Source organism: Alosa alosa, chromosome 16 (assembly GCF_017589495.1).
Source record: "Alosa alosa isolate M-15738 ecotype Scorff River chromosome 16, AALO_Geno_1.1, whole genome shotgun sequence".
Classification (NCBI taxonomy): domain Eukaryota; kingdom Metazoa; phylum Chordata; class Actinopteri; order Clupeiformes; family Clupeidae; genus Alosa; species Alosa alosa.
The window spans coordinates 21,195,440-21,208,565 of NC_063204.1; the positions used below are offsets into that span (position 1 = coordinate 21,195,440).

The following is a 13,126-nucleotide window of genomic DNA, read 5'->3' on the forward strand; positions in this document are numbered from 1 at the left end:
AGTGCTTCACAAATTAGCTGACATTTGTATAATAGGCTACCGGTAAATATGACTTGTGTTCTTACCCTAGCAACTGTGAATATGAGAGGAAATAATTAACCTCTTCTGCTCAATGAAACATCTTACTTCCCATCTGAAAGTTACGGGGGAGTGGTGGCAATACGAGAAGTCATTTACCTCCCTGTCAGTTTCAGTACTGTTGTCAGTGCCAGTCTGAACAGCATGTCTTTCCTAAACACTCTTCGACAGTGGGATCAGGCTGTGGCGTGTGTTGACCAAGGGGATGTTGAGACTGCCCTGAGGACATTTCTAGACATCAACGAGAAGAACTCCAAAATCTCCTTTAACATTGGCTGCCTTCAGCTGGCTAACAACAATTTTGAGGCTGCTGAGAAGGTTTGTTCCTCTTTCAGTTTGAACACAATTCAGTAATTAAAGCTTTTTAAAATCAAGCAAAGTGAGTGCCATTTTGCTATCGAGTCAAATAATGAGCTTTCCCAATAATTATTCAGTTTGTTTTCAAGGGTTTTCTTTGTCAAAGGTCTGTTTCTAATAAGACCTCACAGTGACTGATAAAACATATGTGAGAAAAGGAAGTAAAAGTAAGAGACCAATGTAATTCCTTTTCACAGCGGAACTTTTTTATGTTTGTTCTCTCTCACAGGCTTTTGACTGCAGTATTGGCAAGGATGAACATTTAGCTGTTGCTTTTTTCCAAAGAGGAATTACATTTTTAAAAAAGGAAAAGTATGTCTGGATTTTCCCTTATTTGGTGATTATGCAAAAAGTTGACTTTGTAGGAAAGATTACATCATCTCATAAGTGTGACCCACAACATAGTTCCTTGTTTGTTAGCTAATTATGACCGCCGCGCAGCGAAGCGGCGGTCATATAGGTTTAGTCAGATTTTGTTCTTTTTTTTTTTTTTTTTTTTTTTTTTTTTCGCATGCCCAAATTTCCGTCAATGATTCCCGGGACACTGAAAGACCGGGGTACACGAAAACTTGGTGGACATGTAACCCCACATGGATAGCATGGAACCATCGTTTTCGTTTTGATCTGTAGCCCCCCGCTGAATTGGACCCCGAAGGAGGGTAGGGCAGACACAGTTTTCTGTGAATATCTCGAAAACCGTAGGGTTTAGGAGGACCATTTTTTTTGTATGTTGATCTCAAGGGGCCATGTCAACCCATTCCATAACCACTCATTTCATGTATAGCGCCACCTAGTTAAACACAAAAAAAGTAAAAATGAGGTGGTGTAATTGAAGGTATCTGTGACCTAACATAGTCAAAACTGCACGAAATTGGAAGTGTAGGATCATTATGACACCCTCTGTATGCACGCCAAGTTTTGTGGAATTCCGTTCATGGGGGGCACACAATAAATTAATTTATGTTACTATACACCAACTGGCCTGTAGGTGGCCGGAGACAGTTTTCTGTGAATATCTCGAGAACCGTAGGGCCTAGGAGGTCCACCTTTTTTTATGTATGTTGGTCTTAAGGGGGCATGTCAACCCATCCCATTACCACTTATTTCATGGATAGCGCCACCTAGTTAAAAAAATTAAAAAAGCAAAAAAATTAGGTGTTTTCATCTCAATATCTCTGGCTGACAAGGTCAAAACTGCACGAAATTAAAAGTGTAGGATCATTATGACACCCTCTGAATGCATGCCAAGTTTTGTGTACTTTCGTTCATGGGGGCCTTACAATAAAATAATTTATGTGTACATTTAGTGGCGTACACCAACAAGGATTCCCGGGACACTGAAAGACCGGGGTACACAAAACTTGGTGAGCATGTACCCCACATGGATAGCATGGAACCGTCATTTTTAGTTTTCATCTGCAGCCCCCCCCCACTGGACTGGACCCCGAAGGAGGGCAGACACAGTTCTCTGTGAATCTTTTATGGTATGTTGGTCTCAAGGGCCCACATCAACCTGGCTCATAATCACTCATTTGTGATTTGCCCCGGTAAAAAATGAAAATCAGTAGGATTAAAAGAAAGCCAAAATAAATATTCATCATCATCATCATGGCTGCATTTTCAGTATTGGCGAAGTAGTCGTTTGTCCACTAGATGGCGCATCGTTGCAGTGAGGCGTAATTTTGTTGGAAAAAGTGGGTTGGAAAAACAATGGGCGCTTCATACAAGGACTGTAATTTACTGCAGCGAAGATCTAATAAGGATAGGGCGATGTTCACATGAAGTGTAATTCCCATTTCTTCTTGAAGCGAAAATAAATCTGAGGATGTTTATCGGACATGCTTGGTTTTACTGCAGGTACGTTAATCTTGTAATATCAATAAGGACCTAGGTAATGTTACCGTTAAGCGTTGGTTGAGTGATGGAGGCATTTGATTTATTGCATTTGTAGAAAACTATAAATGCGGTTATACCAAACAAATGTATAGCAGCACTGTTTGTATCTTTCGACTGTCATTTATTGCACGTGCTACAAAATCATTCTGTGCAATGGAAGATTTACCAACGTTACACGGTCTGATACAGTTTTGCCTATACATGCGTGAGACTGAGGCGCCTGTTTATTTTGTTTTTAAGTGCGTGCAGGGTGTGAGAGGGGAATCGATGTGCTTTGATTACAGCTTGGTAGTTGTAGTCTGTGAAATTAAAAAAAAGCACGTGTGTGTGAAGTATCAAACAATGACACCTTCATTTCATTATGGCTGCTTTAGCAAAACACCTTAAGCTACTGTGTAGTGGGTCCCATTTAGAAGTGGCTACTTCATTGGCTTTCCTTGACTCATGGAGCTGCGTGAATGTTATTACAACTTTTCGCCCGCGATATGACAGTTTAAGTCCGCTTGATACTGTAAAGGCGTAAGCCATTGGTTTCAAAGGAGATTTTATTTGTGTCGCCAGCATAGCCTATTGACAATTTATGTTGTCAATAGGCCTACCTTATAATCCTACCTGTAGCTTAGGGAAGCTAACAACTTTCTATTAGGATCTAGTTTGTTAGTTACCGTTTTGTCATAACTCCCTGATGCATTTTTGCATTTAGAATAGCCAGAGCGTGTATATCTCAATCGGAAAATTAAACAATATCGGGTGCCTATGGACTAGGCTGGGTGAACCCAGCCTGATCTGCCCGCTATTTATTTTTTGATTTCTTAAAAGATTGAGCTTGGTCTGATGAATGCCAGACTAGCCATGGACCTCAGTTAAACAATGCAAGGGAACATGAATCAGCCTATATTTGCACGAACAATAACGGACAAAAGCTCTTCAACTTTGGCCCGTTAAAATGTGTATGAACAGTCTAGCGACGCATTTCATCAAGGCCCATTTGGACATGTCAGTTATTTGCACCACTGGTTAGATGTAAAACAGCATTTCGTTTCAGACTAGGCTACTGTTACTTAATTTGTGCATTAACAATAACGTTTCAGACTACTGTTACTTAATTTGTGCATTGACAATAAAATATTACATGAACTAAAGATGACTAAAATCTTATGTAGAAGAAGAAACATTCACAAAAAATCCATCCATCCAAAAATGACCTTTGTTTTTGATAGCTGTTGAAAACGGCATGGAACTGACAGAGATGTTTTTTGTTTATAAATACATAAAAAAAAAAAAATAAATAACATTATGCTGATACCTTTTGCTTTTCCCAAATACAATGTAGCCTACAGGTGTAAGTGACCTTTCATCAATCCAGTTGCAATGGATGAACTGTGATGAACTGCCCTACTTGTGATTGTTTAGAGATTTTAAAGGTTTTATAACAATTCTACATCTTCTTTGGCTATTCTACAATCTATTCACCTTTTCAGCACCAGTAGGGTACTTTCTGTGCAGCCTTTCACACACACTCAGGCATGCCAAACAAGCATACACAAAAGTTTCAAGAGTGGGGGGATGGAGTAAAATATGGAGACAAATTGAAGTGTGATTTATTTTCGCGGAACGGATGTACAGGACTGAGCGGCGGTCATATTTTGTACCGCTATGCGGTACATCTAGTTTGACTTTGTCATTGTGGCATCTCAGTGTTTGACCAATAATGTGGGAACATTTTTGTGTATGCAGTTTTGAAGAAGCTCTTGCAGACTTCAATAATTCCTTCAGAGAGTTAAGAGGAAATAATCTGATTGATTATAAACTCCTTGGCCTAAGATATAAACTCTATGCCTCTGAGGTAAGCAAGAAAGGATTACTGACATCACATTGCAGTGCACAAGATTTTTTGAAAAGCAGGATTTTTCTATTTAGTGTCCTTTAGGTATCCACACATGTCTTGAATGGGTAGAATTTCCTGTTTTTATATATATTGCAATCAAAACTGTCCAACATATTTCTATACATCTTACCTAGTCCACACACATTCCATGGATGCAGAATATTCTTAACAAATGTTAAGAAATACGTTAATCATAAAGAAATCACATTCTTGATGCATCCCTGTTACTTTAGGTCCTACACAACATGGCTTTAGCCCAAGCTCACCAAGGGGAATGGGACAAAGCCCAAGAAAGTCTCCTCAAAGCATTGGCCCTGAAGCCCAAGTTCAGACATGTGGACCTTGCCCTGGAAGCCATTCTGGTCAGAGCTCACTCCTGTCCTGTTTATCCATAGCTATTATTCATTTTTGTTCCTGATCTGTATTTGTTCCACATCTACGATTACGTGGCTATAGGGTCAAGGACAAGGTCATTATGACATCAGGTGTCCTGACACCTGTGTTGTCCAGGTGGTTAACAGTGATGCATAAAGACACATGTCATACTTGTCATTTCAAAGTAGTCAGTTGTCGTTGTCAATATAGATGGCATTTAATTGCACATCTTGAAATTCCCACCAATAATGGCAGTTTTAAGTGGTTTTATGGTTATATATTCTTTCTGCTATGTCTCTGATATGAGAAAAAGTGTGAAGGGTATGCTGCATATAGATGCAAAATAATCGTTACCTTCTTTTGTACAGAAACAGAAGCTCTTTGATCTAGTTGAAATACGACAGGGTCTGCTGTTCCACCCCAATAAACACTATGTGGCCGAACTACAGGAGAAAGACTACCTGGGGAAGGCCAAGGTATCGGCAGACTTTTTCATGCTGTCATTCATTCTGAATGGTTTATTTTCCAATGTGATATACAGTATATACAATAAATCATTTCTCAAAGTTGTATTTGAACTGTACTTAACTACTTGTTTGCACTGCTCTCTAGTTCTGTTGGAATGCTGAAATGGAATCCCAGTGTTTGTCCTGTGAAGCACCACTCACTCACAGTGTCTCATTGTCTGGAGATGAGTCTGATGCCCCTTACAAATTCTGCGAGAGCAATAACCCCACATAACCCTGTTTCCTCAGGTTGTGGCCTCAGTCGTTCACAAAGATGAATTCTCTGGCTTTGCTGCTCTGCAACCACAGGTTTGCAACTCCCCAATTATCTCATTAGAAATGGAAGAAGACGAAAATACTAGAATCCGCTCAGAACAGTCTGTTGTAAACACTGTAGACATGATTATAAGGCCCTCTTTGTCTGACAGGCTGAAGACGTCCCAGCCACTCCGAAAGCCCCGGAGATCCTAAGGTAGAACCAGCACATGGTTGTATGAACTATCCCTTCCCCCTCAGTTATCTGTGACTAACTTTACAAATATTAACTACGTTAGATCTGTATGCATACTTTCAGCTTTGTTGGTGGAACCTTTTAGATGTTTCAGTTGACTTCTAAATGTCTGCAACAAAAATGTGATCCATTTGGTGATGATGTTATTGACCCTTTGGTCTCGGTCTTCCCAGAGCCCTGAAAGGAGAGCCTCACACAGTCCTGTACGAGTTCTCCCCCGAGACCAGTGACGAGCTGGCAGTGTTGCCAGGCAACGTCGTCTTTGTCTTGCAGAAGGGAGATGACAACTGGGCCTCTGTCATCTTTAATGAGAGGGTGAGCACGTTTGCATGTCTGGTGGCTGGCCATGCCGGGGTCAGTAACGAATTTACAGCTTCTTTCAGACGCTTTGGTGCATTTCTCAAATCATCATTAATGGTTGCACAACAGTAAGTGCATTTTTCAAAACAATTTATGCAAACTGCATCACATAGTGGATTATTTGCTCAAAATGCTTAGATTATTCCTAAAGTTCCCGTGTCACTGTTGTGAACAAGATAGTCAAAATTATCAGCAATGTTGTCAATATAACAGTGCTGCTCTTTTTTGCCATATATCAATTTCAACAGTAAACATTACACATTATGTGGGAGATTGTAAATCAGAGAAGATTCATATTTACTGTATACTTTCACAGTATTGTTTACTGCAGTTTGTTTCCAGACCATGGCATTCATTGCTATACAGGGAAAAAAGACAAGACTGTTTTACTATACTGTTCATTCCAAAAAAGTGTAATAGAAATGGCAAAATTATACTTGACAGTTAACATATGACAACTGGTTAAACACTTTTTTCACTGGTTTACAGGAAAACCTATCCATAGATTCCAACATGCAGTCTATTTGTTTATTTAATTGTCTTAATGTCATTGCAGTATTCTGGCTCAGTAGAGATTAAATAGATAGAGCAGTGCAGACACATCCAATGTCATATGTCATGGCCTACAGCAGACTGTAATCCAATTACATTAAACATGGGATTTCATGGATTTTTCTTTTTCAGAGGGGACTTGTTCCTTATAATTACCTTGAGCCCTTGGACCTTTCATCTAAGCAGGGACAGGTAACGTTTACTTTACTGGTGGCATATCATGTGATCTGCACACCCTGTCACATTTGCTTTCCGAACTGTGGGATGTATTTAGTCTATGGATTGTTTTTCCTTTAGCAGTCTCTCTTGTCCAGAAATATATAAAAACATATGCTGTAATAAAATATTACAGCTATTTTAAAACAACAAATATACAACATCCTATACCATATGTGCATGTGCTACAAGGATTGTCCTGTTATGATTTTGTTTGTTTGATATTATTATAGAATGGAGGAAATGAGATCCCAGCTCCACCATTCAAAGAGCCCCCGATCAGGCCTGTGAGACATTCAGGTGAGATAGACAGGACACCAGACCTGTGGGACATTCATGTGAGATAGACAGGACAAGAGTGTATATGTACTGCAGTCTTTATATTTAAGAGATACATGAGTACAAGATGACACATAACTATGTATGTATATGAATGAACTGTTTCTACTAAACAAATCAAATTATGAAAATAATGGAATTCTTCATTTTGACAGCACTGTCTGACTGCCCTGATGATGTATATGTAAATGAGGTACGAATGTGTGACGGAATATGATTTTTTTTCTTCAATATTAGATATGCTGTTTACTTTGTGAGCTCCTCTCCTAATTACCTCATGTTGTCATAGGCTGAGTGGTCACAGGAACTCCTTGGGTGCATTGTAAAGGTCCACTTCCTGTACACTGTGGTGATCAGAGCAATGCCTGGAATTCCCTATGAGGCCATGCTGCAGAAAATCAGCAACAAGTTCAACCTGCCCGCCTCCGCACTTTCTCTCAGGCAAGGCATGCATACTTAATAAACCAAACATTATGAGTAACTTGGCCTGTAAAGACTGACTTCTATTCACTAGGCTGTCTTTAGCTTAAGCAGGAGCTTTTGTCTTGATTAACATACACTAACTCATTGAAAATGGTATCAATACATGTAAAATAACTAGAAAATGCAAGATACTTTAGCAATGTGATACTCCTTGTAAAAGATAGTATCTAAGTTCAGATTACATACTCTTACATTATAAAAACACTCATACTTTTTTCCTTCAGCTATGTGAGATCTGGTGAAAGAGTGACCATTGGGGAGTCAGAGATGACGATGGTGTGGCACTGCATGCGCAGTGGCCGTCTGACATTGTGGTGTGCCCAGTCTGAGGTATAGTAGCTAGGGCAATGCATCGCTATTTGCAGGGATCATTAAAGCCATCACCATACCAACTCTAATTTCTATTCACTGTCAATGTATTTTCACTAAAATGTTGCATAATGTGTTACTGATAGCTTTTTTTGTCACTGCAAAATGCTACACTTAATACTTACATGACATCAAAAACACTGACATGCAGTACTGCAGTGCGATGTGAGATGTAGTCTATGTGAGTATATGTGTCTGAAGGAGAAACATGTCTCTCAAAGGACCCAAAGGTGGAGCCACCCAAACAGCAGGCTCTGGCTCTGTACTCTTACGAGGCCTCCAGTCCAGAGGATCTCGAGTTCTCCCAAGGCGATCTCATCACAATCCTCTCCAAAGGTAATTTCTGTATAGTTATGTATTTAAAAAAAATAGTTAATTTCTACATAATACTAAACTTTAATTATACTTTCGACTCATTAAACATTTCAGTGCCTGAGTGGGTATGTCTGAATAGCTGAATTATATTTTACATTTAAAGTCTCTGACTTGACTTTTTTTGGCAGTTAACACAGACTGGCTGGAAGGACAGTGTAAAGGAAAGATTGGCATCTTCCCTGCATCTTTTGTACAAAGTCTTCACACAGATTAACATTGGTGCTTTAATCTTTTGGATGTCTGAACAGTCATCATTCATCCTATTGATCCCTCTTTAGTAATTTGTGATTTAAAGCGATTTAAAGCCACCTCTACATAAAATAGACTTCATTACTCTTGTTTGTAATTTTCATCTGGTTACAAACCTTGTTTCTTTATCAATTCAGTATTTGTCCTTTTTATTATTTGAAGGCGGCCTACATATTCAGTTTTGAAGCAATTATTTATTGTTTTACTAACATTTTCGAAAGACGCATATCAGTGCAGTGTAAACATATGACCGTTTTTTTAAAATATATTGTTAAATAATGATTACTGATGAATATTTCATATATATCTGTCAATTAATAAATGTTTTAATTTATCATGGATCATTCTTTGATTGATATATACATTAATATTGACAGCAACAGCAAAAAGTAAAAAAAAAAAAAAAAAAAAAAACTGTGATTCTGGAAGATGAGCATAATTTAAACAGGCCTTTGTTCCTGGCACATAATGCTACTGTTGTACACATGCCACGGTTTACTTATGTCCTCCAGAATCTTGGGTTTGTTGTGAAAAGGGCCAATATTTTGGCGGTGCGTTGTTCCGTTCAGCATGAATAGTTAGCATTGTCCTCGCCCTCCTCCTCGTAAGCGATGGCGATGCCTTTGCGTCCCTCCACAGCCTTAACCACCGGCGTCTGGCCCAGCCGCGGCTCCAGGCCCTGCCAGCTCCGGCCCGACAGGAAGGCGGCTGCCAAACAGCAGACAGCAGGGATTAGCCCCAGACATGCCAGCACAAGTGGTCTCTCTCTCCACTCAGACGGGCCCAAAAACAACAGCAGGCTGTCTCTCCCTGCCCTCTCACAGTTTACCAGACAACACGTTGAACCTCCACAAGTGTTTGAGCGTAACAAACACAAACATCAGTATTGTAATTTATTATAAAGATTAGTTAAGTGTGATAGAGATTTTATTATATGTACTGTTGTTAAACATACATATTTCTAATAATGGATAGGGTATTTTAAATTATAATACAAAACATACATTTTAGAAAGTAAAAGTACAGAAAACTGTTTTGATGTATGTGGCATGCAAGCTGTGTGCTCCCCACCTGCTTTGTTGGCATTGGCTACTGTCATGGATTGGTTCCTGGGTACGAGGGAGGACCGCGAAGACTCTGCCTTGGCCTGCTCTGAGTCCTGTAGGCCTGTGGCTCTCAACGACCCCGTGATCAGAGACACATCTGTAACAGTCTCCTCGTTGGCATCAGGGAGATCCACATGACTGCAACCACCTACAAAAGAGGCCAAGATTAACCTCAGAATCATATCAAATGCCACATGATGAAGGGACATTAGCCTTTTTAAGGCATTATACACTAACGGTCAAAATTTGGGGTCACTTAGAAATTTCCATTCCACTACATTATAGACAGAATACCAGCTGAGATCAGTTGCATTGTTTTTTTTAATCAGGGCAGCAGTTTTCAGATTACATTATGTGCTTACATAATTGCAAAAGGGTTGTGAAAGAAATGGCTGATCTTTAATATCTAAATTGCCCATTATTAGCAACCATTCATCCAATGTTGCAAAGGCACATTTTGTTTGCTAATCTGATATCATTTTAAAAGGCTAATTGAGAAAACATTGGACAACCCTTTTGCAATTATGTAAGCACCTAATGTAATCTGAAAACTGCTACCCTGATTTAAAAAAACCATGCAACTGATCTCAACTGGTATTCTGTCAATAATGGAATGGAATGGCAATTTCTAAGTGACCCCAAACTTTTGACCGGTAGTGTATATTACTTATAAATGTAATGAAGCGGAAAGGGGCACAGTTATATCATCTAATAAGTGCACCAGGTGTACATAAACACTTTAATGTGCACTTCATCACAGAAGACCTGACAGGCCTATGACAGGGAGCCGTAATGAATATTACTGCCATCTACATGTCAGATTGTTCACTGCAACCCATCGAGGCAAAATATCACTCTTCTAACATATCAAGAAAAAAAAGAAAACATAGGGAACAGATCAGTGATAGATACATCACCGCTTAGAAACAGAACTTTATACCTGGCAACAGATCTCTGAAGTCTGTGAAATACTCTCCGGTCCATTCCCGGTTGCTGTTGCAGGCCATCTCCATCTCGAAAGGTGTGACCACAGGGCGGTAGAACTCACTGGAGTCCAGTAGGGAGTTCTCAGGGCAGGCCACCAGCACGTATATGTCTATCTCCAGGAAATTAGCCAGCTTGGCAACATTCAGCTTCCCCATGGCAAACATGTAGCTCTTCTTGCCTGCCATGCGAATGCTCTCTTTCAGTCGATCAATGATGGCAAGGTAACTTGCCACCCCTAGTGTGCCAACCAGGATACCCACCACGCCGGCGTCTTTGGCTCGCTCGATAGCATAGTAGCGCTTCATCAGGGCTTTGTTGACGTTGACGGACTCAGCCCGACCTATTGACGTCTCAGGGTCAAAGGAGCTGAAAGGGCAGCGGTTCCACGTCATTATAAAGTTGGTGAGTGTGGCACCTTCCTGGCCAACATAGAACATACAGTAATTCTCTACTCTCACACCCTCTTCCAGGCAAAAGCGCCGGCCAAATTTCTCCACCACTTTGCTGTCTGTCCCTGGTGCTGGACCATTGCAGTCAGATTCTGATGGTGAGCCTTGCGCCTGTTCATGACTCTGACAGTGATCCATCACAAGAGTGGAGGCAACAATGTTGGGATATGTCTCCTTTAATAACTTCACCAATGCATCTATAGAGAAAATGAACCAGACAAAGACACAGGTGTCTTATTTGTTAAAAACACCATACAAAAAACATACCCCTGTGTGACCGAGATGACTCCACAGGACCATACCTAAGAAAAGCAACGACTCACCTATGGCATGTGAATAGATGACATCATACAATATGACCACATGACTCTGAGAGTCTGGATAAAGTTCCTTGAAGGAAAGGGCACACTGCTGAGGGTCAATGTGCTGCCTCCCAAAGACATACATGAGAGGAAGCCGCTTGGACGGACTGAGACATGTTCTCCCATAATGCACTATACAGTCTGCGCCGATATGCTCTGCAGCAACCTCATCAACACAGCAACTGAAAGAAAAGGATACATTAGAGAGAAAGTTGAGTTGTGATGCTTTATTACATGATAATGTCCAAGCAGACTGTACATCCAAATGGATGATGGTGTACTTTACCTGCCATATGAGGTGTCACCTAAGATGTAGGTTTTAGCTTCTGAATTATTCTCTATTTCAGCCGAGATTGGAATGGAATCGACCAGGAGATCATCGGGAAATTGCAGGGCAACCTGTTGAAAATTACAGAATTTATATTGCACTGACTACTGAAAAGTCAGCTCTGGAAAAAAAAAAAACAGCTTTGAGTGGCACAAATAATCTATGCTGTTATTAAACATTTCTGACAGTGGCCATCTCAGTGCTTTATGACTAAAAAGCCACTGAGTAATACTATAATACCAGATACAAAGTGTATAAACCATATCCTGTCTACATACCTTCTTGAACTGGTTATCGTTGATGAAATGACAGGTCTCCTTGATTTGGTAAAGCTCTTCCCAGCTTCCAGCAGGACGGTCTGTTCTGATCGAGGCTACATCCACACAGCGCTGAATGACCAGCTCGCTGTTAGTGCTGAAAGCGTCTGTCATGACGTCTACGGGATTACAAGGTAAATTCAATTAGATAGATAGATAGATAGATAGATAGATACTTTATTGATCCCCAAGGGGAAACTCAAGATCCCAGTAGCTTATGACACCACACAGAACAACATAAACACGATGATAAAGAAAACCAATCCACATGACTATTTGTATGCTTTTAGGTTTCAAAATGACATCGAAAGTGTTGGTTTGCATTCATTATCCTACATTAAGCATGGTAGCAGCCTGATATATTTGATATAACTTCATAATTTGTTTGAAAATAACTTCACCATTTAGCTCAACCTACTATCCTTAATGTATAATTTGTAGCTTATTTTTTGTTCTACTGACAGGAATGCTTACCTACTCAAAGTACTAGCTCTGGCTGGGTTCACTAATGAAGTAGAAGCTAGTAGTAACGTCAACTGACAGTGTGGTGTGCCCTGCGAATAGGTAACTTGTAACTTCATTCCACCTCAAATGACCAGAAACCACATAGCATTGACAACATAAAACAGTACAAAATGAGCATAATGAACTATTGCATAAATGTCACAATTGACAGTTTGTAAAACGTACCAGGATAATAGAAGAGGTAACATGTTAGAGCCCACGTGAAATGTGTACTACAGACCGTTTCGCCCAGCACTTCCTGTTTACTTCTTCTTGTATTTGTTTCAAGTATGTCGCCATCTGCTGTTCTGGAGGAATTGTCCCCCACCCATTGATTGCAAGTACCCAAGTATTTCTTTTTCTTTAGGTACGCATCATTGAAACAAATGGTTAGATGGATTGTATATGTTTTACGTAAAATAGTTTTAACAAACGTGTTAAATATATTCTTAGTAAAAATATTAAAACTAAATTGTTCATTAAGTTATGTGCAGTCATTATCAAGTTAAATAACAGAAA

The 13,126-nt window shown here is 39.8% G+C and overlaps 2 protein-coding genes across 3 annotated transcripts; one reads left to right on the forward strand and one right to left on the reverse strand.

The window, feature by feature from the left end:
• The first annotated feature begins 222 nt into the window (after positions 1-222).
• Positions 223-8,889, forward strand: ncf2 (neutrophil cytosolic factor 2). Its single transcript, XM_048266286.1, has 15 exons — positions 223-396; positions 665-747; positions 4,069-4,177; positions 4,453-4,581; positions 4,963-5,070; positions 5,350-5,409; positions 5,529-5,572; positions 5,785-5,926; positions 6,656-6,715; positions 6,973-7,039; positions 7,234-7,271; positions 7,368-7,519; positions 7,786-7,891; positions 8,152-8,266; positions 8,434-8,889. The coding sequence occupies exons 1-15, from the start codon at positions 223-225 to the stop codon at positions 8,517-8,519; spliced, it is 1,473 nt and encodes a 490-aa protein (XP_048122243.1). The 3' UTR covers positions 8,520-8,889.
• Positions 8,705-12,931, reverse strand: dph2 (diphthamide biosynthesis 2). 2 transcript variants are annotated; one of them, XM_048266284.1, is made up of 8 exons: positions 12,794-12,931; positions 12,578-12,657; positions 12,065-12,222; positions 11,745-11,857; positions 11,420-11,640; positions 10,601-11,293; positions 9,626-9,808; positions 8,705-9,262 (listed from the first exon to the last, which is right to left on the reverse strand). In XM_048266284.1, the coding sequence occupies exons 3-8, from the start codon at positions 12,215-12,217 to the stop codon at positions 9,120-9,122; spliced, it is 1,506 nt and encodes a 501-aa protein (XP_048122241.1). In that variant the 5' UTR covers positions 12,218-12,222; positions 12,578-12,657; positions 12,794-12,931; the 3' UTR covers positions 8,705-9,119. The 2 variants fall into 2 exon arrangements, with proteins under 2 accessions (XP_048122241.1, XP_048122242.1); XM_048266285.1 differs by lacking the exon at positions 12,578-12,657.
• Between the last annotated feature and the right edge of the window lie 195 nt (positions 12,932-13,126).